General features: G+C 41.0%; 1 protein-coding gene across 1 annotated transcript in view; it reads right to left on the reverse strand.

Moving 5' to 3' along the window:
* Nucleotides 1–2,081: 2,081 nt before the first annotated feature.
* Nucleotides 2,082–25,496, reverse strand: part of LOC132124771 (GTPase IMAP family member 6-like) — a 53,383-nt gene continuing 29,968 nt past the window's right edge. The window contains exons 2-5 of the mRNA XM_059535923.1: nt 3,230–3,294; nt 3,071–3,151; nt 2,238–2,964; nt 2,082–2,127 (exon numbers count right to left, since the gene is read on the reverse strand). Coding sequence (XP_059391906.1) covers nt 2,082–2,127; nt 2,238–2,964; nt 3,071–3,151; nt 3,230–3,294 — 919 coding nt within the window. The remainder of the gene's footprint in view (nt 2,128–2,237; nt 2,965–3,070; nt 3,152–3,229; nt 3,295–25,496) is intronic.

Raw genomic sequence — 25,496 nt, forward strand, 5'->3', positions numbered from 1 at the left:
AACTGCCATATCCAAAAAATTTGTTATCTGCGTTCACAGAGAATCCACAGACTTTATAAACGGGCTCCCGTATATATGCGTTATTTCCATTATGCTTGTAGATCTGTTCAAATCTAAAACCTACAACATTAAGAGACAACATAAAAACTAAAATTGCAGCCAGTGCTCCGCAAGCACCTGACGCCATTTTGTGAGTGTTCCTTTTTTTTAAATTTTTGTTAATCTAATGTGAGTTCAGTTGATGTTGTATCCTGATGTTAGTTTATGTAGTAGTGTTGTATATTGTCTATATTATCTCCATCGATGTTCAGTAAACTCCTCTTATGTTTAAGACCCTCCTCGAGCGCTTTATTCCCATGCTAGAGTACACCCAACTGTAACAATTCTAATATCTGCAGAATTTAAATATTTTATAAAAGCTTAGTATTTTTTATTATTATTTATTATTATTATTTGAGGCATTTGGTTGCATCTACATGAGATAACCTATATACATTTAATGTTAAATGCAAAGTGTAGAAGTATTTTTCTATTGTAATGCATGCACCATAGAAGATTTTGTTAAATTTTATGCAAAATAATGCAATCAGTGTTAAAATATAATTTGTGTGCATTTAAAAATGTTATGAAGTTAGTTTTAGTAACATAATGAATTGGCCATTTCATACCAAAAACTAAAAGAAAGGATAATATTTTCTACCCCTGTATGATGACAAAAAAATGACACTGTGATTAATATATGATATATTAATATCCTACAGATACGTTTTCTATGTTGCTTATGCTTTGATTTGAACAAAAACAACGTATCCGTATGGAGCAGCTGACACAGAAGAGCAAATGCGGTTTATGTTCAATGGATCACATCACACCTCCATTTATCTCACTGCAATAGCTACAGGTAAAAAAATGTTTAAGGCAGTTATTTCTGTCTTTTGCTGTAGTTTGTCAGAAGGAAATATCAGTTTATATTAATTTTAATAATGCAATGAGATTTTTGTCTGACAGCAGCCAGTGCTGCACAAAGAGATCTGATCCGATCATCATCAGTCTGTCTTGAGTAAGAGGAAGAAACAGAACAAACATAGACAGACTCTTCAAGACGCTTCAAGAGACCTACCTGCAAAGCTACAGTCCTGTGCAAAGTCCTTTAGACTCTTGTGTAAAAATGCTGTAAACGAGGATGCTTTCAAAATACTGTAATGTCATAAATAGATTTCCTTTATCAATTAACTTATATTAACAAAATTACATTAACATTTGGTGTGATCATCCTTTGCATTTAAATCAGTCGGTGTCATGAAACTTCGGTTGAAAAAGTTCATATCATATTTACAAGAACATGCCACATTTGAATTCAGATTATTTTTGATGTGACCATAAAAATAACAAGTGCACATAATATTGCCTCAAAATGAGAACGTTTACACCATTATAGAACTTATTTCACAGTGTCACAGTTGTGTTTCTTCATTTCCCAGATTCAGGGACATTAAAATATTGTGAAGTCCAGGAGACAAGAGAATCTGCTCCTGCTGTCTCACTGTATCCTCATCTGAGGCTTTCAACTCTTTTATCAGTATAAAAGAACCCAACAGAAAAGATGGATATTACAAGAAAAAACCAAGCAAGTATTCAGAAAATACTTAAAGAAAACTCAACGACTTCTCTAAAATCTGAACAAATCAAGCAAAAAACACACAATCACATGGAAACATCACAAAAGTAGGAGGTTAATTAAAGCTTTCTTCATGGACTTTACTAATGCTATTGTGATCACAATTAGCAGAAATATTGTTAGTTTCACTCTAAACAGTGTACTGAGCGCAATCACACTCAACACTGTGAGTTCAGCACCTACAGCACAAAACAGAAATAACTTGAGTAATTCTTCGACATTCAGTTTTTGGGGCTCGAATGATACATTTATGAATTCATAAGCTCCAACCATAACTCCAAAAGCAGCACAGCATGCAGTGAAAACATCAGACAAAGTCCTTATGCTTGCGATGGATCCAAGGGTTACTCCTAAACCCACTGTCAGTGTAAAAAAAATGTAATCTGTAACTTTTTTTTCTTTATCAGTTGATTTGAACACTGGTAGATAGTTTGTAAGGGCTGCCACAACTGTGGAGCACAGAGCCAAATTTAGTGAAAAAGCAGCATGTGAATTTAGAGCATTTCTTAAAGATGCCATAAATGTCACGAGTCCTGCTAAAGTTGCCTCAAAAATGAACACTGTGCGCTTCTGTTCAGTAACCAAAACAAATGCAATGAGTAAAATTATCAGACTCCATCCGACCACTCCGAAATTGTCACGCATTGCAGATGAGACCTTACTTTCTCCAAGTTTGCCATCTATTTCACTTAGTCTTTTCAAAAGCTCAAGCCGTTCAGCTTCTAACTGTTGTCTCAATACAGAGTGAAATCTGTGATCATTGAGCCAAACTAACTTGTCTATTTCCGCTATGATAGCTGCTCTTTGAGCAGGTTTTGGTTCAGAATCTCTTATGATGTGAAATCTTCCTCCACATGCGTTGATCATTTCTCCAGCAATCCCTCTGGACGCTCCTGTCAAAGGTTCCTGGTGATTTTGGAGCAGAAGAACAATGCAGTACTGCAGGACTTCTGCTCCCAGCAGCTCCTGGGCTCGTTTCTCAATATCACACTGTTGTGATTGTTGATCTTCCAGATTCAGGAGCATTAAAACGGCGTGAGGTCCAGGAGACGAGAGAAACAGCGCTGTTGTGAAGGTCTGTCTCGCTGCGTCCTCCTCACAGAGGTTTGGTCCAGTGACCAGCATCATTCTACGAGCCCCGTCTGTAATTACTGGAGTCTTTACAATTTCTCTGTCCTCCTGTCCTCCGTCTTTCCTTCCTGACAGAAGATCTGCAGCACTGAATCTGGACTGACCTCTGATTCCCACAACCAGGATCCTCACTTCATCAATATCATCATAAGAAGCTGAAATAATGTTTAAACCATCATGCAAAGATGCAAAAAAATTATTAAAGGTTTTCTTTAAAAACAAGCCATTCAAAATACTGATATTAATGAGCAGGTGCATTACCTTCTGCTTGGACAGTGTGAAATAGCAGTATCAGTGTGAAGAGCGAGACGGGTTTTGTGTTGGTCAATTTCATTGTAAAACCTAAAGCCAAATAAATGTAGACTGTTACTCAAGTTAGCCTTTCAACAAAACTAAGAATATAAATAAGGTTTTACTTACAAACAGTTCGTTTATAAAACGCTTTAAGTGTAACTCTGTCCTTTCTTTTGTTTTCGGTAAAACAACTATGCTCCACAAGTCTGCATTCGATGCCAGAGAAGATATCAAACCAGACTGTTACTAGTATGTCGCATTTTGCAAGTTTTATTTCCTTTGTTCTAGTGAGACTTAAGCGTGTTAGCGATCGAAAGAGTGCCTTCTGTGTTGTGTATGAGAAGCATTTAAACGACAACGAACCCGCACAACGAAACCAGAAGAGAGCACAGCGCGAGCACCTCTATGTGGAAATTCATCAAGATACAATGCGGAGATTGCTTTATTCTTCTGTTGATTAAGCGGATCAGCATCAGCGTCAGGTTAATCAGTCCACAGGGATTTCTTCTTTCAAACACAAACCACTCAAATATGAAATACATTTCATTTTCGAAGAGCTGGTTTTGTTCTGACTGTTACGTAAGATCAAGGTTGCTGACTGTCAAACGAGACGCACAAATATTTCTGATAAAGCATGTTTCCCTTTCATAGGTCACTTCGATGCTGCGGTGACGTCACCACGTATGGGAACACCTTCGGTGTGACGAATGTCTGAAGCCCTATACCATCCCGCCAATCCTATTGGCCAAATAGCGCTTGGCACCGCCCATGCATGCGTACGCATATATATACCTGGTGCCGCGCGCCATTTACCTCAGATTTCATTCCTTCAGTACGAAGCGAATCTTCTGTGCCCTATTGTCTCGCTTTCACAGCGATCATCAACGAGCAGTATACTCCTCTCCGCGGACGCGATGAGCTTCAAAAAGTGCAAGGACCCGTGTACTAGGTACTTCGTTAAGGGGGACACTCATGACAGGTGCGTAGTTTGCCTAGGCTTACACCACGCACAGGAGGCACTTAGCGGCCTTTCTTCATGCCCCCATTGCGATGGCCTGCGGCTCAAAGTGCTGCGCTCTAGGGTAGATGTGTTCTCCGATGTCGCCGTGTCTAACCCCCGCCACACCACTTCTGCGACTGCCGAGGCACCGCACGAGGTGATAGCTTGGGGTGACACGTGTGACATGGAGTTTGAGGACAGCTCAGCGCTGGAAAATTATTCTCCACATCGCTCGCTCTCCCCTACCCTAATACACAGAAAAACTTTTGAGCCTGTCGTCTTTTCCTGTGAGGAAACTACTTCTTAACTAGTTGGATACCTGCACAGCCCCGGAGGCCTTTACCCTTTTTCCCGGATCTCCACCAGGAGGTTTCGAGGTCCTGGAAACAGCCGTTTTCGGCGCGGATCACAAACACTGTGGCTGCGTATTTCGCCACCATTTCGGATATGGCGGGCCATGGCTATGCAGCGATACCGCCGGTGGAAGAGACTCTCGCCAAGCATCTTGCGCCTAATTCGGCCGCGGCGTGGAAGTCTCGCCCCCTCCTTCCCTCGAAGGCGTGTCGAGTCACGTCCAGTTTAGTGGGGAAATCCTACATGGCCTCTGGCCAAGCGGCTGCTTCGCTCCATTCTATGGCGGTCCTTCAGGCCTACCAAGCGGAGCTGTTAAAAGGATTGGATGAAGGGGAGGTTATTACACCTGAGGTGGTTAAGGAATTACGGCGAGCAACTGATTTGGCGCTTCGCGCTACCAAACATACTGCTCGAGCAGTGGGCCGTTCCATGGCTGGATTGCGGCCCTAGGGTTGTTCCACCGGCTCAACATGCCAACGAAAAAGGTTGAACCTGAGTTCGACGGCCAATGCCTCTCGTTCTCGGGCACCGAACAGCAGCTCCTGATCTTTTTGCTGCCTGCCAGGGACTGTGCCCTCCGCTAGAGAGCGCTGTTGGACTGCTTTCGCGCATCCAACACTCTCATTGCAGTCCCCACGCTCAAACCCTGACTGTTTCGCCGCAAACAGCGCCTCGAACAGCATTGGGGCGAACTGTAACACCAAACGCTTCCTCAGACACTCTGCACGATCCAGTTTTCAGAGCTCGAGGGGCGCTTCAAAGGGTCTTTCTCGAACGGCCCGTCATGACGGCTCGCACAGCCGGCGCTATTTCGCTAGCGGCAGAGCCCGATGCTCAATCTGTTGGCCTAATTCCTGCCGTGGACACGTTTCAGGATTACGCACAATGAGATGCAACGACTACTATGCATATACTTCCCCTGTGCACGAACACCGTGAGTTTTTCGTGCCCGGACATCTCTATGTGTGCGACAGCGTTGCAGGAAACGGACATTTTGAGACCGCTAATATTGTTTCGGACCGCGTGGGAACGCTTGCCCGGCATTTCTCAATGGGTGTTACGCACAATTTGTCACAGATACACCATTCAGTTTCAGAAAGGCCCACCCCCTTTCTGTGGAATTCTCTCAACGGTGGTGAAACCGATGGATATAGCGGTGCTGAGATAGGAGATGTCAGCTCTACTGAGCAAAGGGGCTAAAGAAGAACTACACCCCTCTCAGATGGAGTCAGGGTTTTACAGCCGTTATTTTGTGGTACCAAAAAAAAGACGGCGGATTACGTCCCATTCTGGATTTACGCCATCTGAATCTTGCATTCAGGTCGAGCAAATTCAAGATGTTGACGGTAAAGTCTATTTTGTCTCAGATTCAACCAAACGACTGGTTTGTCACGATCGATCTGAAGGATGCATTTTTTCAGATCATCAAGAGACACCGGAAGTTCCTCAGAGACTGTCACGACAGATGCGTCTTTGACCGGGTGGGGAATTGTTTGTCATGGGCGCCCAGCCCACGGAGTGTGGACCGCGGCACAACGCAGCTGGCACATAAACAAATTGGAATTACTGGCGGTCTTTCTGGCTCTCCAGTATTTTTCGAGTCTACTGATCGGCCGTCATGTGCTTCTCAGAATGGACAACACTGCGGTCGTGTCTTACCTGAACCATCAGGGAGGATTGCGTTCTCGCCCCCTGTGCAGGCTGGCGAGACGTTTTCTTCTTTGGTCTCACGACAGATTTCTGTCGATCCGGGCTGTTTACATCCCCGGACGACTGAACTTCGGAGCGAATTTACTATCCAGGCAGGCTCTGGAGCAGGGGGAATGGAGATTACACCCCCAAACGGTGAATCACCTATGGCGGATTTTCGGGGAAGCGAAAGTGGATTTATTCGCGTCGAGCACGACTACGCATTGCCCGCTATGGTTCTCCCTATGCCCTCCATCACCCTTGGGTCTGGATGCGCTAGCTCACAGATGGCCCAGGACCAGTTTGTATGTGTTTCCCCCGATTCATCTGATCCCAGCGGTATTGTGCAGAATACGACGGGACAGAGTGGGACAGCTGCTGCTGGTGGCTCCGCGATGGCACACACAGTGGGAGATTCCACTCAGACGGGATTTATTATCGCAAACACAGGGACGGATCTGGCATCCGAGGCCAGATCTGTGGAATCTGTGGGCGTGGCCTCTGAGCGGAGTGAGTTGATATGTCCCGGTCTTTCTGCTGAAACCACCGAGACTATACTAATCTCTATAGCAGTTTCTACGAGACGCTTATATGCTTTCAAGTGGAGACTGTTTACGACATGTTGCGAAACTCATAATGTGGATCCAGTTTACTGCCCTGTGGCTTTCTATACTGGAGTTTCTTCAGGACCGTTTTTCAGATGGAATGACACCAGCCACCCTGAAGGTTTATGTGGCAGCTATCTCAGCTTACCATGAGTATATAGGTGGTGTCTCAGTGGGTCGTCATCCACTGGTTTCTCGCTTCATACAGGGTGCGCGACGGTTAAGACCTTTCCGCCCTGTGCGAGTTCCTTCATGGGATTTATCCATTGTGTTACTGGGTTTGTCAGGGCATCCGTTTGAGCCCCTGGAAACTGTATTGGATAAGATCCTGACTCTGAAGATACTTCTTCTCATGGCTTTATCCTCCCTCAAGAGAGTTGGGGATTTACAGGCTCTCTCTGTCTCACCCTCGTGCATGGAGTTTGCACCGGGCTCTGTGAAAGTGTTGTTGCGACCTAGGCCTAATTATGTTCCTAAGGTCGCGTCTAATCCTTTTCATTTTCAGCAGGTGGTCCTGGAGGCTTTTTCCCCTGCTGTGGCGGAGTCTGGGGATCTAAGTCTTTGCCCTGTGAGAGCGTTAAAGACTTATGTGGATCGTACTGCCCCATGGCGTGAGTCTGACCAGCTGTTTGTCTGTTTTGGACATAAGAATAAAGGCCATGCAGTTACGAAACAGCGCATGTCCCATTGGCTGGTGGAGGCTATATCCTTGGCCTATGAGGCGCGCGGGCTCGTTTCGCCCTTAGGAGTAAAAGGTCATTCCACGAGAGCAGTGGCTTCTTCTCAAGCTTTTCTTAGTGGATCCTCTATGGATGATATTTGTTCTGCGGCAGGCTGGTCCTCACCGAGCACTTTTATCAGGTCTTACAGTCTGGATGTGAGGATGGCTCCTGGCTCCCGGGTTCTCTCAGCTTGAGCAGATGCTTCCTTGGATCCAAGCTATCAGGTACGTCAGGTGTTATGGTATATGGTATCGGCGCGCCATTTACCTCAGATTTCATGAATGAAGAAGAAGCTATCAAGGTATGGCACGGCCAGAACCGCAGCATCTCGTTCCCTATTCAGGGAACCAAGGTTACATATGTAACTGAGATGTTCCCTTTCATAGGTCACTTCAATGCTGCGGTGACGTCACCACGTATGGGAACGCTATACCATAACACCTGACGTACCTGATAGCTAAATATCATCCATAGAGGTATATATATGCGTACGCATGCATGGGCGGTGCCACGCGCTATTTGGCCAATAGGATTGGCGGGATGGTATAGGGCTTCAGACATTCGTCACACCGAAGGTGTTCCCATACGTGGTGACGTCACCGCAGCATCTTGTTCCCTATTCAGGGAACCAAGGTTACATACGTAACCGAGATGTTTATTAACTTTATTTGATAACATAATTTGTAACTGTAACTGTACAATTAAACGTAATGTAATTATGGTAGGTTTGCATTAATTAAAAGATCGCTGTTTGCATTCATGTGTGTTTTTATCAATGTTTATTTGTTTTGTGGAAGATGTGCAGCATAAATTATCTATGAGCAGCGCATGCATATTGTTATTCTTTGCATTAATTATCAGATAAAACAGATATTAAAATTAGTCATGTATTAGTTAACTGTGTAAAATAATAAAATATGTTGTGAAAATAATGATGAAACAGACTGATGTATTGTGCACAATTGAGAAATGGATACTTATGAAGATAAATCGCAGCACGTATTTTATAAAAAAATCTATGCAATACAAACATTTTCGAGAAATAAGTAATTTGTAAATTTACATAATTGGTAAGATACAAATACATTATGTAGCTGTCACACCATGAGTTCAACTTTCATTTCGTGAATAATAGGGAAAATTTGTGTATTTAATTCATCCGCCAGACCCAAACACACACCAATCCACTGGCTCAGTTAACATTTATATAGTATAATAGCAGTGTATATTTTATTTGCATTTGAAGTGATATTATAAATCCTGTAAAAATATTGAATGTAATATTTGGATTTCTCCGGTTCTCTGCACTGATGTTTAGCACAACAGGGAGTATCTTTGCACTCACTTGCAAGACCGGAAATCCTTTCGTGAATGCACAGTGAGTGCCAAATTTCAAATTGAAAAGCAAAGTCCATTTGCAAATACAATTCTCATGTCTTACGAGCTATGAGCCTTTCATATTTAAAAAGCAATATTAATTACCACATTTGCTTTTTCACTCTCTCTGCACAGCGCATGTAGACTGCCATAACTCAAATGGAATCGCAATTCCTTTTGCATTTCAATTTCCGACGTCTACAAAGAAACCTGTCAATCAAGTGACAGGGGTGGGGCCATTTTATTGGGTGTGTTTGCATTGGGAAGTGACGTCACTCACAGTCGATGGTAATAAACAATTATTAATAGATGATTTTGCTGAATGTTTTGAAAAATGGTAGAAATTGGTGAAATTGTGGAGGAAATGTTGACACTCGCACAGCAATTTGACGACAGTTCATACGGTACAGATTTCCTTTTACTCAGAAGCCGTTTGGTTTTGGACAGGTTAAATGAGTTTGTGGCCTTGACGAACAGCATCATCAGTAATGATGTCGAGTCCAAACATCTTCCCAGATATGTTACAATCCGACACGGTAAAAACACGCTCTTCTGCAAATTCACACGCAGTCCCAGCGCCGTTCCGTTTTTTTGCACCTCGTCAGGCTCTAAGACTGGCTAAACAGCCCGCCAAATCGGATGCTCGTTTCAGTCGAAACCAGCTGTGGTAAGAGACTGGGAGGAAACGTCAGGGACAGTTGAGGAGCCCGTGCTGCGAGAAAGCCAGCGCACCATCCTTGGCCACCGAGCCGTCTCCCCGACCGACCGATAAAGTGGAAGAGAGAGCACGCATGAGGCCCTGTCCCCCTAGCGCCATTTTCAAATGCATCATGTCCACCATGTTAATATGGGCGACGATTGCTATGTGTGTTTAAATGCTGTTTGTGTGAGTTCCACAATAGAAGCATGTATACAATCAACAAAAGAGCTTTTTCTTCTTCTTACACCCAACACTGTGTCACTCGCCCTGTCTCAGAGCAGCGCAGAGCCACAACCCATGATTATAATGGCCTCGCGAGGGCGCGAGAATGCCAAAACCCCAAAAACATGGTGTCACTCTCCCTGTTCAGATCATAGACTGTAAAAAAAGATGGACGACTCGCCTTCGCTCTCTTCCATTGGTCAAAACTGAAGCCGCCAGTGTCCCGATATGGCGCTGACATCTTGGAATTGCGCCTGCGCAGATAGCGATCTAGGGACCAGTTCTGCGCAGTAGCTATGCGCAGTAGCAAGCAGGAAGTAAAGCCTTAAAGCCGCGAAATCAACGGCCCCGCCCCTGTGCCCCGCCCTCACTCTCCCTCGCAGAATGCACATACCGTAATCTGCACTGTTTTGGAAGTGGAGTCCTGCTCCTGTGAACTCTGTCTGCTCCGTTCCACTCCAATCTCATTAAAATAAGGTAAATACAATCTCCTCAGTCCTCCGAAGATCATGAAAAAAGCCTGTTGATGCTTCAGTGCCTCCTCCGGCTCAGAGAGCTGTCAATCACAGCTGTCAATCACGACGTCACACCACCGTTTTTAGAGCATTAAATAACTAACTATATCTAAAAACAACTTATTTTAAAAACGAACACTTGAATTTACATTAGCGTGATACAAACTACAGTAAATGACAAAAAACAGCTTCGGAAAAAAGATATTTGAAGGGTAATTTAATTGTTTAGTTGGTCTCGCGTCCCATTGAATAACATGGGGAGGCGGGGTTTATGACCTATACTAGGACCACTCACCAGGGGGCGATCGAGACGTTTTGGCTTCACTTTTCAGGGCTTGTGCAGCACGCTTGGTTCAGATGCATCATGTCCCCCATGTTACTACGGGTGACGATTGCTATGTGTGTTTAAATGCTGTTTGTGTGAGTTCCACAATAGAAGCATGTATACAATCAACAAAAGAGCTTTATCTTCCTCTTACACCCAACACTGTGTCACTCGCCCTGTCTCAGAGCAGCGCAGAGCCACAACCCATGATTATAATTGCCTCGCGAGGGCGCGAGAGTGCCACACCATACAATGCCCGCCGTGAACCACCCTCCCACCAGTGCTTCTAGCCTCGCAGGGGCAGGGACCTGGTCAAAACATGCCATTAGCAGCCGTGGACCTAACGCGTTCGCTGTGTCATTTCATGGATGGTAGGAGGGCTATCCCGGGCGTTTCACCGTGGATACTGGGAATAATTCACCACGGATATTCTCTCCAGTTTAAGCGCAGACCTCCCCGCTTCAATGGCGTGGTCACGTCACTGACTTTGCCCCAAAACCTTCCTGTTCTGTGACAGGAAGTTCTCAGTCTGCTCGAGAGGGAGCGATAGAGTGAAATTTCCCCTCAGATCGAGCGGAATGCACATGTTGAATTATCTGGACGATTATCTGGCTGATTTTAGCCCACTCAAGAGATGTGCTATCAGTCACGTGGAAACAATGCTTCGCCATTGGATACGCTGGGACTGCGTGTGAATATGCAGAAGAGCGTGTTTTTACTGTGTCGGACTGAAATATATCTGGGAATATGTTTGGACTCGATGGCGATGTGAGCCCTGTTTTGGACCCGGCGATTGTAATGACACTCTCCGGCCGTGACCGGGTTATGTTCGGAAGTCACTCAATACACCGTTTGGAGCACAGGTTGTTTCCCTGCTGGCCTTATCTGCTGAGCTGTCAGCCTCACGTGATGCAGATGCTTAGAGCGCCGGGACCCTGTTAGGGTTTTACGAATGTATATGGATCGCTTGGCCGCCTTTCGTCAGGCGGACCAGCTGTTCGTGTGCTTGGTGGATGTAATAAGGGATGTGCTTTTTCTAAACAGAGACTTTCTCCCTGGATTGTGGATGCTATCGAATGCCAGGGGAAGGATTGTCCCCTCAACATCAGAGCTCATTCTGCAATGAGGACAATATAAATGCTTCCTCATGGGCCTGGTCTAGAGGTATGTCTATCCAGTATTTATGTTTTGCTTCTGGCTGGTCTTCCCAGAACACATTCGCCAGGTTTTACAAGCTGGATGTTCCCTCTGTAGCATCACATGTACTTTCGGTGAGTTAAGTTTTATTCATGTGTTGTAAACTGTTAACCAGCTATACAGTAGTTACCATGGCTGCTAACTCTGTGTTATGGTTTATGCAGTTGTCACCGCAAACGCAGTCAACTCTGTGTTTAACTCTAATGCTTGAGTGCTTATTGCGTTGTGTCTGTCCTGTTTAGTGCAGCCTTCGATTTATTGCTCGAAGATATGCATATTTTGTTAGGGTCGGAGCAGATGTCTCATTGGTCTAGTTCCGCCTATCAGATGCGAGCACTCTTAGTGACACGACCATTGGCTAGAACTGTCTTGTTTATGTGTGGGGGTGATTGAATACAGTTCCCATATACGTCAAAGCTGACGTAATGTCGAGTTACCATCTCGAGAAGGCAACGTCTCCAGTTACTATCGTAACCTTGGTTCCCTGAGAGGCGGGAACGAGACATTATGTTAGCCGCTATGGTCACTGTTTGATCAGCTGTGCTAGCATTCAGTTGTGATTCTGACGTAATTTTCGCGGCCATGCATTTTATACTGCCCGCTGACCTGTCAGTATTTGCATGCTTCGCGTCAATTGGCCAGCTGTCCCCAGCTGGCGTTAGCCCATAAGATTTCAGCAAAAGTGGAGAAGGGAGGAGTTCCCATATACGTCAAAGCTGATGTAATGTCTTGTTCCCACCTCTTTCCCCAAAACTCCTGTCTCACGTGTGATCTTATGTTAATTATGGAAGGCCGACGGGGCCAAAAGTCTTTAAGCACAACACGTGGAATGTGACCGTATCAGCACACACTGTTTGTCTCCCTTAACGCAACAGCACAGCAGCCAATGAAATAGCTGTAATTACTATTTTTGCATATGTAAAACAATGGTACGTTGATATACATGTATACAGTCATCAGATATCATGTAGGAATGGTACACTGATATGCATGTATGCAAACATCAGACAATATATTTTTATACTGCCAGAATGTGTGTCTCTCAACAAAAGAGACACATTCAAAACTGTGGACAAACAGTGCGTGTTGATATGTTCAAATCCAATCCATTACATTTAAAAACGTTTGGCCCTGTCTGCTTCCATATTTATTTCCAGTATCCCTTCTCACATGTGTTATGTTTTGAAACATATTTTGCTGACCAGACAGAGTTGTCAAAGATTCTTCCTATTGAAAAGTTGTGTAATGTGCACTGTAAAAAATAATTCTGTGGCTTAGTAAATATTACAGAAATTTTTAACTTTATTAACTTAATAAAATCTCTGAATATCGTGTACTTGATTGTTTGAGTTAAACATACCAAAATAATTGAGTAAAAATCCAACAGTTCATTTTATCTAAAATTTACAGATATATTTAAGTTGTTTTCGATAAAATTATTTAGTATTTGACTAACCAATTATTTCTTTATAATATACTTAATATATTTGTGAAATTTCTATCAAAATATTTGAGAATGTTGAATTAAACAGATCTGTTTCAAGAAACAAAAATATTACTTAATTCAAATCAATATTATTAATATATTTAACACACTCTTAAAATTTGAGTAAGTTTACTCAATTAAACAATGCACCCCTCCCCCACCCTCTGACATGACGACAACTCGACGGTTGGTTGAGTCAGTGAGTGCGGGCAGTTTGAACTGTCCAGTCTCCAGACAACAGCTCTCTTCTCAGCGTCGCAGATTTGGTGCATTTCCTCTGTGAAATTCAGGTTTGTGTATGTTTTATTTTATCTATAAAATCTTTACTGTGCTTTAAATCATATTTAATGCAAGACAACATACAGAGGCGTAATTCGACACCTAAACGAGAGTCGCGCCTGTCTTTTTGCATGATTGAAACGCTTTGCATAAGCACATGACTTCATTCATAATGATAATAAATATAATTATTATCATTTGGATGATAAAATGTCCTCAGAACTGTCACTGTTTGTTTATTGGCAGGTTATGTCAGTCACTCGCAGTATCTATCGGCTGTGAGTGAAACGCAGGACGGCGGTATGAAGTTCAAAGTTCACCCGCAGAGGCCAGTCGTCTCCGGCACGAGGACCAGTGCTGATCCGGTGGATATTAGGTTGATTTGATTACACTTGAATTAGGCTACCTGAATTTTTAAATATTTAATTTTTACTTATAAAATGTTTGTTAAATGAGTTTAAATGTAGGCAATATTGTATACAGTGTAAAATGTGCTGTACTCATTGACAATAAAGGCCAATGTCATGTATACTGGTGGTTGTGTGGAGTACTATTTTACAAAGGTTTAGAGAAAATAAAACAGTTAATATTACTCATAAATATTGTTTTTAAATGTTTAAATGTTCAATTATTTCTACTCAATTTTATTTGTTAATGTACCAGATGCGGTCGCTGTTGGACAGTGTTTTCTCTACTTCCTGTTGGCCTTCTGTAGCAAATTGTAGCTCCGTGTAGCTGTTTTTATTTTATTTTTTTCTCTAGAATCTTTATCTTACTATCACTCTCTGTTTTTTAAAGTGGTAAAATATAACTTAATTCACACCATATTTCTGATATTATCAATCAATCTTATCAGATTAACTTTGATCGTTCACTTTTATTTTATTTCCGTGAGTGCAGTACACCTGCAAAGCGTTAGCACTCGTTAGCTTGTCATTAGCGTCTTCATTCGAACTAATCGCTGTTTTCTTTTCTCCTCTCCCTCGCTCCAGTTTTTCACAAGTTCATCAAACAACCGCAGTAAGAATTTTCATCAAGCACGGTGAGTAATGGCTTCTCCTATCATTGTTTCTTGCACCTCTTGCCACATGTACAGTTTATCTATCTCTGTCGCTGATGAGGGATTCACATGTGATAAATGCAGGGAAATAGTTAGGCTGACAGAGAAGATTTCAGAATTAGAGACACGCATCCAAACTTTAATTGAGGACAGTAAAAATGTTAGGGCTCTAGATACGGCTTTGGATGCGTCTAGCTCAGGGATTCCTGTACATTGTTCGGTTCCGGAAACAGAGCCCCAGCAGCAGGGCAACTGGGTGACGGTGAGGCAGCGTAGTCGTGGGTCAAAACACCGCTCTTCTGTTCCGTTCAAAACATTAAACAGGTTCTCCCCACTCAGTGATGCACCCACTGAGAAACCTGATGAAAGTGCTCTAGTTATTGGTGATTCTATTGTATGGAACGTGAATATAGAGACACCAGCCACCATAGTCAAATGTTTACCGGGAGCCAGAGCGCCTGACATCTTGGCAAATTTAAAAGTGCTGGCTAATGCTAAACGTAAATACAGTAAGATTGTTATTCATGCCGGCGCTAATGATGTTCGACTTCGCCAGTCGGAGATCACTAAAAATAACATTAAAGAGATGTGTGAACTTGCAAGCACGATGTCAGACACTGTAATATGCTCTGGTCCCCTCCCTGGTTACCGTGGTGATGAGATGCATAGCAGATTGTCATCACTCAATGGCTGGATGTCTAAGTGGTGCCCACAGAATAACATAGGTTTCATAGACAATTGGACGAGCTTTTGGGGCAGACCTGACCTGTTTAAAAGAGATGGTCTTCATCCCTCCTGGGGTGGCGCCACTCTTCTCTCTAGAAATATGGCAAATAGTCTTAGTGTTTATACTTGACTAACTGGGGCCCAGGTCAGGAAGCAGACAGACTGGCTAAACCGACCGTCTGCTAGCTGCCTCCCGTCACAGAGGTCAGTTAATTCTCAGCACATAGAGACTTTTTCACCTAGATATCACACTATAGAGACTGTGTCTGTTCCCCGAACTAGAAAAAACAAAACACGTCCAAACCAAGTTAAGATTAACAATTTAATTGAGAATCAACAAATAAAAAACAGAAGCAATATGGATAAACAAATGATAAAGCTTGGCTTATTGAATATCAGATCCCTTTCTACGAAAACACTTTTTGTAAATAATATGATAACTGATCATAATATAGATGTACTCTGTTTGACAGAAACCTGGCTAAAACCTGATGATTACATTATTTTAAATGAGTCCACCCCCCAAGATTACTGTTATAAACATGAGTCACGTCTAAAAGGCAAAGGTGGAGGTGTTGCTTCAATTTATAACAACGTTTTCAGGATTTCTCAGAGGGCAGGCTACAAGTATAACTCGTTTGAAGTAATGGTACTTCATATAACATTATCCAAAGAAACAAATGTTAATGATAAATCCCCTGTTATGTTTGTACTGGCTACTGTATACAGGCCACCAGGGCACCATACAGACTTTATTAAAGAGTTTGGTGATTTTACATCTGAGTTAGTTCTGGCTACAGATAAAGTTTTAATAGTTGGTGATTTTAATATCCATGTTGATAATGAGAAAGATGCATTGGGATCAGCATTTATAGACATTCTGAACTCTATTGGTGTTAGACAACACATTTCAGGACCTACTCATTGTCGAAATCATACTCTAGATTTAATACTGTCACATGGAATTGATGTTGATGGTGTTGAAATTATTCAGCCAAGTGATGATATCTCAGATCATTATTTAGTTCTTTGCAAAATTCATATAGCCAAAATTGTAAATTCTACTTCTTGTTACAAGTATGGAAGAACCATCACTTCTAACACAAAAGACTGCTTTTTAAGTTATCTTCCTGATGTATCCAAATTCCTTACCATATCCAAAACCTCAGAAAAACTTGATGATGTAACAGAAACTATGGACTCTCTCTTTTCTAGCACTTTAAATAAAGTTGCTCCTTTACGCTTAAGGAAGGTTAAGGAAAACAGTTTGACACCATGGTATAATGAGCATACTCGCACCCTAAAGAGAGCAGCCCGAAAAATGGAGCGCAGCTGGAGGAAAACAAAACTAGAGGTATTTCGTATTGCTTGGCGGGAAAGTAACATATCCTACAGAAAAGCATTAAAAACTGCTAGATCCGATTACTTTTCTTCTCTTTTAGAAGAAAACAAACATAACCCCAGGTATTTATTCAATACAGTGGCTAAATTAACGAAAAATAAAGCCTCAACAAGTGTTGACATTTGCCAACACCACAGCAGTAATGAGTTTATGAACTACTTTACTTCTAAAATCGATACTATTAGAGATAAAATTGCAACCATTCAGCCGTCAGCTACAGTATCACATCAGACAGTGCACTATAGACCCCCTGAGGAACAGTTCCACTCATTCTCTACCATAGGAGAGGAAGAATTGTATAAACTTGTTAAATCATCTAAACCAACAACATGTATGTTAGACCCTATACCATCTAAGCTCCTGAAAGAGGTGCTTCCAGAAGTCATGGATCCTCTTCTGACTATTATTAATTCCTCATTGTCATTAGGACATGTCCCCAAAACCTTCAAACTGGCTGTTATTAAGCCTCTCATCAAAAAACCACAACTTGACCCCAAAGAACTAGTTAATTATAGACCAATCTCGAATCTCCCTTTTCTGTCCAAGATACTAGAAAAGGTGGTATCCACACAATTATATTCCTTCTTAGAGAAAAATGGTATATGTGAGGATTTCCAGTCAGGATTTAGACCGTATCATAGTACTGATACTGCTCTTCTTAGAGTTACAAATGATCTGCTCTTATCATCTGATCGTGGGTGTATCTCTCTATTAGTTTTATTGGATCTTAGTGCTGCGTTTGACACAATTGACCACAACATTCTTTTGCATAGACTTGAATACTTTGTCGGCATCAGTGGAAGTGCATTAGCATGGTTTAAATCGTACTTATATGACCGCCATTAGTTCGTAGCAGTGAATGAAGATGTATCCTATCGATCACAAGTGCAGTATGGAGTACCTCAAGGCTCAGTACTAGGGCCGCTACTCTTCACGCTTTATATGTTACCCTTGGGAGATATCATCAGGAAACATGGTGTTAGCTTTCACTGTTATGCTGATGATACTCAGCTCTATATTTCTTCGCAGCCCGGTGAAACACACCAATTTGAAAAACTAATGGATTGCATAGTCGATATAAAAAACTGGATGACGAGTAATTTCTTACTGCTAAATTCTGAAAAAACAGAGGTGTTAATTATAGGACCTAAAAACTCTGCTTGTAATAACCTAGAACACTGTCTAAGACTTGATGGTTGCTCTGTCAATTCTTCGTCATCAGTTAGGAACCTAGGTGTGCTACTTGATCGCAATCTTTCCTTAGAAAGCCACGTTTCTAGCATTTGTAAAACTGCATTTTTCCATCTCAAAAATATATCTAAATTACGGCCTATGCTCTCAATGTCAAATGCAGAAATGTTAATCCATGCATTTATGACCTCAAGGTTAGATTATTGTAATGCTAATGTAGTCCAAAATGCAGCAGCAAGAGTTCTTACTAGAACCAGGAAGTATGACCATATTAGCCCGGTCCTGTCAACACTGCACTGGCTCCCTATCAAGCATCGCATAGATTTTAAAATATTGCTTATTACTTATAAAGCCCTGAATGGTTTAGCACCTCAGTATTTGAATGAGCTCCTTTTACATTATAATCCTCTACGTCCGCTACGTTCTCAAAACTCAGGCAATTTGATAATACCTAGAATATCTAAATCAACTGCAGGCGGCAGATCCTTTTCCTATTTGGCGCCCAAACTCTGGAATAACCTACCTAACATTGTTCGGGAGGCAGACACACTCTTGCAGTTTAAATCTAGATTAAAGACCCATCTCTTTAACCTGGCATACACATAACATACTAATATGCTTTTATTATCCAAATCCGTTAAAGGATTTTTAGGCTGCATTAATTAGGTAAACCGGAACCGGAAACACTTCCCATAACAACCTATGTACTTGCTACATCATTAGAAGAATGGCATCTACGCTAATATTTGTCTGTTTCTCTCTTGTTCCGAGGTCACCGTGGCCACCAGATCCAGTCTGTGTCCAGATCAGAGGGTCACTGCAGTCACCTGGATCCAGTACGTATCCAGACCAGATGCTGGATCAGCACCTAGAAAGGACCTCTACATCCCTGAAAGACAGCGGAGACCAGGACAACTAGAGCCCCAGATACAGATCCCCTGTATAGACCTTGTCTCAGAGGAGCACCAGGACAAGACCACATGAAACAGATGATTCTTCTGCACAATCTGACTTTGCTGCAGCCTGGAATTGAACTACTGGTTTCGTCTGGTCAGAGGAGAACTGGCCCCCCAACTGAGCCTGGTTTCTCCCAAGGTTTTTTTCTCCATTCTGTCACCGATGGAGTTTCGGTTCCTTGCCGCTGTCGCCTCTGGCTTGCTTAGTTGGGGACACTTCATCTACAGCGATATCATTGACTTGATTGCAAATAAATGCACAGACACTATTTAACTGAACAGAGATGACATAACTGAATCCAATGATGAACTGCCTTTAACTATCATTTTTGCATTATTGACACTGTTTTCCTAATGAATGTTGTTCAGTTGCTTTGACGCAATGTATTTTGTTTAAAGCGCTATATAAATAAAGGTGACATTGACATTGACATTGACTCAGATTTACTTAATTTTTTTACTTGCATTTACTCAATTCATACAGTATATTTCATTGATTTCACAGCTTTAAAATTTACTCAATTTTTTTGAGTGTAAAAATGTTTCACCAATAAAATTGAGTAAATAATAGTTAAACTTTTTACAGTGTGTGATGTCCCCTGACACTGATCTTTTGTGTAATGTGCACACAACAGCAAATAATGGCACCCCCGTCACTCGTGTAGTGTGAGAAGAACAGTGACCCAATGACTTTTGACAATGAAAATTGTGCAGTGTGACCCCGGCATAAAAGGGAAAATGAAAACTGTAAATTAGTGTGGTCACTATGAACAGTAGAAAGAACTGATAAAAAAGAAATTGCATTGGATAAAACATTTGCCAAATGTATAAATGTTACTAGTTTTTAAAATATATTAAATGGCAAAATAGTATAAGAGAGCATTTACTAAAATTCTAGAATCACTATGCCTATTTAGTTTGTCTTAGTTAACACACACCCCTATTTTGACACTATTTGGTATAAACTTGTTTTATCAACTTGACTTAAAAAGAAAAAGGCATCCAGGAGATTTGTGAGTTGCTCAGTTGTGACGTTTTATTTTTATCCTTTTCATGGGTTTTCTGAACTGTATTATCAGCATTAATGAACACAATAGTGATGCTGAATGGAACCAGAAAGAACTTAGGAAGTATTCCAGACATACTTTTGAGCAAACTCAACAACATCTCTAAAATCAAAACAACTGAAGCAGTAAACACAAAACCACATGGAATCAACACTAAGTCGATTGTAGTGTCCTGCATGGTGGGCTCTAATTTGAACATTGCAGTTGCAGTCATGATTATTAGCAGAATTATTGTAAGTGTCTCTCCAAACAGTGCATTGAGCAAACAGTGCATTGAGTTCAGGACACACTGGCCTTATGCTAGTTATTGATCCAATGGTTATTCCTAAACCTATAGGAATAATATAATTAGCAGAGAGTCGTGTTCCCATTCAAAATGAATAATTGTGTAATATACACAAAGCAGAACCAACTCTTTTCAATAAAATTCAATATCATCCCAGGCTGTGAAACTGAAAGCACGGACGAGTTTGACGCTGTTCAGAAACCAATAAGAACGTTTCCCACAGTAAGATGTTAGGGAAATGTGTGTGATGATGGATATAATCGTATACTTACCGAAAAACACTGTATACGAGAGCTTTTCCAGCAATGGTGTGGTGTGTAAATATTGTTTTGAAAGGCTATAAGTGAACTAGCGCGATACTCTTTTGAATAAGTTATATTTAATAGAAAAACTGTTTGATTCGGTTTGCGATTCATTCTGAATCATTGGATAGCTCGCTTACAGACTGAATCATTTCTAACATATGCTTACTAGGCACATTAATACAATACTGTAGAACACAAATAACGCTGGATGAAGTGGAATATTTACAATCCAAACTGCGATGAAGACCATAATGAGTTCAACAGCTGATGTGCAGCTTAGGTTTATTCATTCTCCCACCAAAGACACAAAAGCATATAAAACACGACTTCACAATTTTTGGACATACATTGCAAACAACATACTACTAGAAAGAAATCGTGTAAAAATTCAGTACCAAGTGAAGTACAACATATTACCATCTATATGTATGCTAACATATTATTGCCACAACAGGATTTTGAGTAATATGTTTAAGTTTTTTTTTTTCCGTATTATAGCCTATCACTGTTCTAAAACATTTTGCGGCCATTATATAACTGATACCATGATACCAAAGTCAAATTTAGCGATATGAAGATATCTGGACTCAGAATGTGTCTACAGCAAATGTTGCCTCAAAATGTTGTCATTTCCTTTACTGTAGATGAAACGAGGAATATCCATACTACAATTTCAACAACTCCTCCTAAAGTGTCATATGTTACAGACAAGAGTGGGGTTTCTTCATGCATTCATCTTCATTGATTGTCTCGGTACTGAGTAAAATCCTAACTTGTCTATTTCCGCAATAAGAGTTGCTCTTTGAGCAGGGTTTGTTTTAGAGTCTCTTATGATGTGAAATCTTCCTCCACAGGCGTTGAGCATTTCTCCAGCAATCTCTCTGAACGCTCCTGTCAAAGGTTCCTGGTGGTTTTGGAGCAGAAGAACAATGCAGTACTGCAGGACTTCTGCTCCCAGCAGCTCCTGGGCTCGTTTCTCAATATCACACTGTTGTGATTGTTGATCTTCTAGATTCAGGAGCATTAAAACAGCGTGAGGTCCAGGAGACGAGAGAAACAGCGCTGTTGTGAAGGTCTGTCTCACTGCGTCCTCCTCACAGAGGTTTGGTCTTCACAATCTCTCTGTCCTCCTGTCCTCCGTCTTTCCTTCCTGACAGAAGATCTGCAGCATCTTAATATTACTTATTAACATTTGTAAGTTTCATATAGTAAGTTGGATTTCATTTACAGGTTAATCTTCACATGAAGTTAAATCACAACAACAACATGATGTGAAAACTGCATTAGTTTGTCTACAGTCCTGCAGAGGAGGTAAGTGGACATTTAACATATTTTCATCCAGAGCTACAGTTTAGAGGATTTTACCAACAATTATAAGTAAAATATGTATATAATAATGAGTCTTTTGTGTTTTAGTCAATGTTTGTTACTTACACTAGATCAGGGTCCTGTTTCACTAAGGAGGTTCAACTAACTCTGAGTTTAAACTTGAACTCTGAGTTGACTTACCCTGAGATGGGAAACTCTTTCGGTTTTCGAGTTTTCGGTTATAGAACAGCTGAAATGAGTTGGTTTAATCAACTCTAAATTGACTGACTCTGAGTTAAGCACGTGCACCACAACTATAAAAAACCATTATCGATGGAGCACTCATATTATGATTCACCATGGCAACAGCTCCCAAAAAGCCGTCTGCATACTTCAGACTCAATACAAATGTAATTCTTCTCAGTGTTATAATATCACAGGTGAAAACTGGCAGAACGTTAGATTAATGATCTAATAGCTAATCATTTTATGGTATCTTATGGGGAAATATATATTTATAAAATAATAATATTAATAATAATATTTTAAGTGCATTTTTCTTATTTTACAAATGATCTGCCAATGGAGTAAGAAAAATACATCAGTGACTATTTACACTAAGTGGAATTAACATTAACAAAGTGCAAGTAGCTCTACATGCTATTTACAGAAAAAATGTACAGTGAAAATCGTGATATATTCTATTTACCATGTAAAAGTAGCAGTTCTTTGCAACAGGCTAAGTGTAATAATAATTAAATGCTAGTTATACTTTATACTGGCAGATACATTTGCACCTCAGTATTGTTATACATTAACAGGATGCAATAATAACAGATTGTAAATGACTATATTTATTACAATTATAAATAGTTGCTTCGTTATTAAACACTCGTTAGGCACTTTACTTAAACTTTTAGAACATTTTATTCATTTTTATTGAAAATCAATTCTAAGGTGACATGTGATGGGAAAAGTGAGAAGAACGAGCATGGCAAAAGCCGGACTCAAACCCAATCAATCGCATTACAAGCTAGTTTTCCATGCCCAAAACATTACTGCCTACACCATTGAAGCCGTTATTCACATGTGTCGTATTTAACCATATGTGTTGATGGAGGACGGAGCTACAGAAGATTTGCACTTAGACACTCAGAATAATCTTGTTTTCCATTTGCATTAAGATTATTTTTATTACCACACTGGCATTTCATTTTACTTAAGTAAAATGCACTTAATTTAGATCCCCCAGGAAACAAGACTAAGTATCTTATATCATTTTCTTATATAGAAAATCCATCTTTATTTTATTATTTTTTTATATATATATTTGTACTTGGGGAAAAAAGAAAAAAGAAGAAAAAAAAACACTTAGTAAGAAGAGCATTTTTCCAGCGTGCATCAATGAAGTGTTTAAAAAGGGGGAGGAGACCGAAAGAAACTCTGGGTTTACCGAAGAAAACCTGCTCCTGACCAGGTTAGGTTCATAGAGTAAGTCACCATGGTAACTGACTCTGACTATAAGTTTAACTCTCTTTCAGAACAGGCTTGACTTACCCTGCTTTCTCGGGTTTGACAAACCTCCTATTCTGAAACAGAATACCTAGAGTTTCCCTCATTTCAGGGTTAACATACTCAGAGTTTTCACTTAACCTCCTTTGTGAAATGGGCCCCTGGGTTCCTCAAGTCTTGTCCTGTAGGGCCAATGCGGTGCAGAGTTTAGCTCCAACCTTGATCAAAATCACCTACCAGTGATTTTCTAATGATCCTGAAGACACTGATTCGCATGCTCCGGTGTTTGATTAGGATTAGAGCTAAACTCTGCAGGAAAGTGGATCTTGTGGGCCAGATTTGAGGATCCCTGCACTAGATAAATGAAATCTGCCTTTGCCAAATTACTATTAATGAACCAAACCATAATACAACATTAAACAGATAAGAACTGATTAGATTTTCTACTATTACTCTGAGAAAATTCACTAGCAACTCTAAAATGGACAGAATGACTAATCCAATAAACACACAAGCACGTGAAAAAAGAAGTGTAGGAAAAATTAACCAGAGTACAGTCTTTGACATTTCATTGTTTAAACCAAAATACATAATTGTCAATCCTAATATTAGCAGAATTATTGTCATCATCCCACCAAACACACTCACAAACCAAATGGAAAATTTCGCCCCAGTGGTACAACACAGAAATTACCCTAGTGCTTGTATTGACTGCTCACAGCTAATCATTGTGGCGAAAACATTGAATGCAATAGCACCAACTGTGACCCCAGGAGCCGCATAACATGCTATGAGCACATCTGACCACGTCCTAGTGCTGATGATTGTTCCCAAGACCAGAGCTAAACCCATGAAATACACAAAAGATATTATTGTAATGCATGGAAGTACTAGAAGCCTGACAAAAACTGTTAATATATAAATTATACTTAATCTGAAGTCTTGACCATTGCTCTCAAACTCATATACATCAGTTAATTTTAAGTCTTTTGTAAGTACAGTTGCTAATGATGATAATAAGGCTAAATTAAGTGGTATGGCAAGATGTGGACTCAGAAAACGTCTTAGATAGACCATAAACAATATAAGTACAGTAAATGCTGCCCGATAAATCAGTTGTATGTCCTTTCCTTCAGTGTAAATAACAAGAGCGGTTACTGAAATGAAGAAAATTCATCCTATGATTCCAACTGCTCCTCCAAAAGTTATATATTACAGATAAAACCTGGTTTTCATGCACATCTTAAATGGTTTCTTCAGTTTCAGTTAATGTATGAATTGAATAAAAGCTGCCACCATTGAGCTGAACTAACTTGTCTATTTCCGCTATGAGAGTTGCTCTTTGAGCAGGTTTTGGTTCAGAGTCTCTTATGATGTGAAAACTTCCTCCACATGCGTTGATCATTTCTCCAGCAATCCCTCTGAACGCTCCTGTCAAAGGTTGCTGGTGGTTTTGGAGCAGAAGAACAATGCAGTACTGCAGGACTTCTGCTCCCAGCAGCTCCTGGGCTCGTTTCTCAATATCACACTGTTGTGATTGTTGATCTTCCAGATTCAGGAGCATTAAAACGGCGTGAGGTCCAGGAGACGAGAGAAACAGCGCTGTTGTGAAGGTCTGTCTCACTGCGTCCTCCTCACAGAGGTTTGGTCCAGTGACCAGCATCATTCTACGAGCCCCGTCTGTAATTACTGGAGTCTTTACAATCTCTCTGTCCTCCTGTCCTCCATCTTTCCTTCCTGACAGAAGATCTGCAGCACTGAATCTGGACTGACCTCTGATTCCCACAACCAGGATCCTCACTTCATCAATATCATCATGAGAAGCTGAAAAGGAAAGTTAAATCATCACACAAAGAAAAAAAACTAATTGCCAGTAGGGTAAGAAAAATAATCGAAGATACTGTATGTTCTCTGATATAGTTTGAATATATATCTATATATACAGTGATGGGCAGTAGCATTACTACCACCGACACTAAACCTCGTAACATCATTGGCTCCTCAAACTGTCAGTCAAACCTCATTAATCCTCATTAATCCTCCTCTCTCGTGAATGAAGTACGGCGTGCAGTTTGGAGTATCTCAGCTTGTTTGCATTCGGAAGAACTG

Source organism: Carassius carassius, chromosome 43 (genome assembly GCF_963082965.1).
Source record: "Carassius carassius chromosome 43, fCarCar2.1, whole genome shotgun sequence".
In the NCBI taxonomy this organism is placed as follows: domain Eukaryota; kingdom Metazoa; phylum Chordata; class Actinopteri; order Cypriniformes; family Cyprinidae; genus Carassius; species Carassius carassius.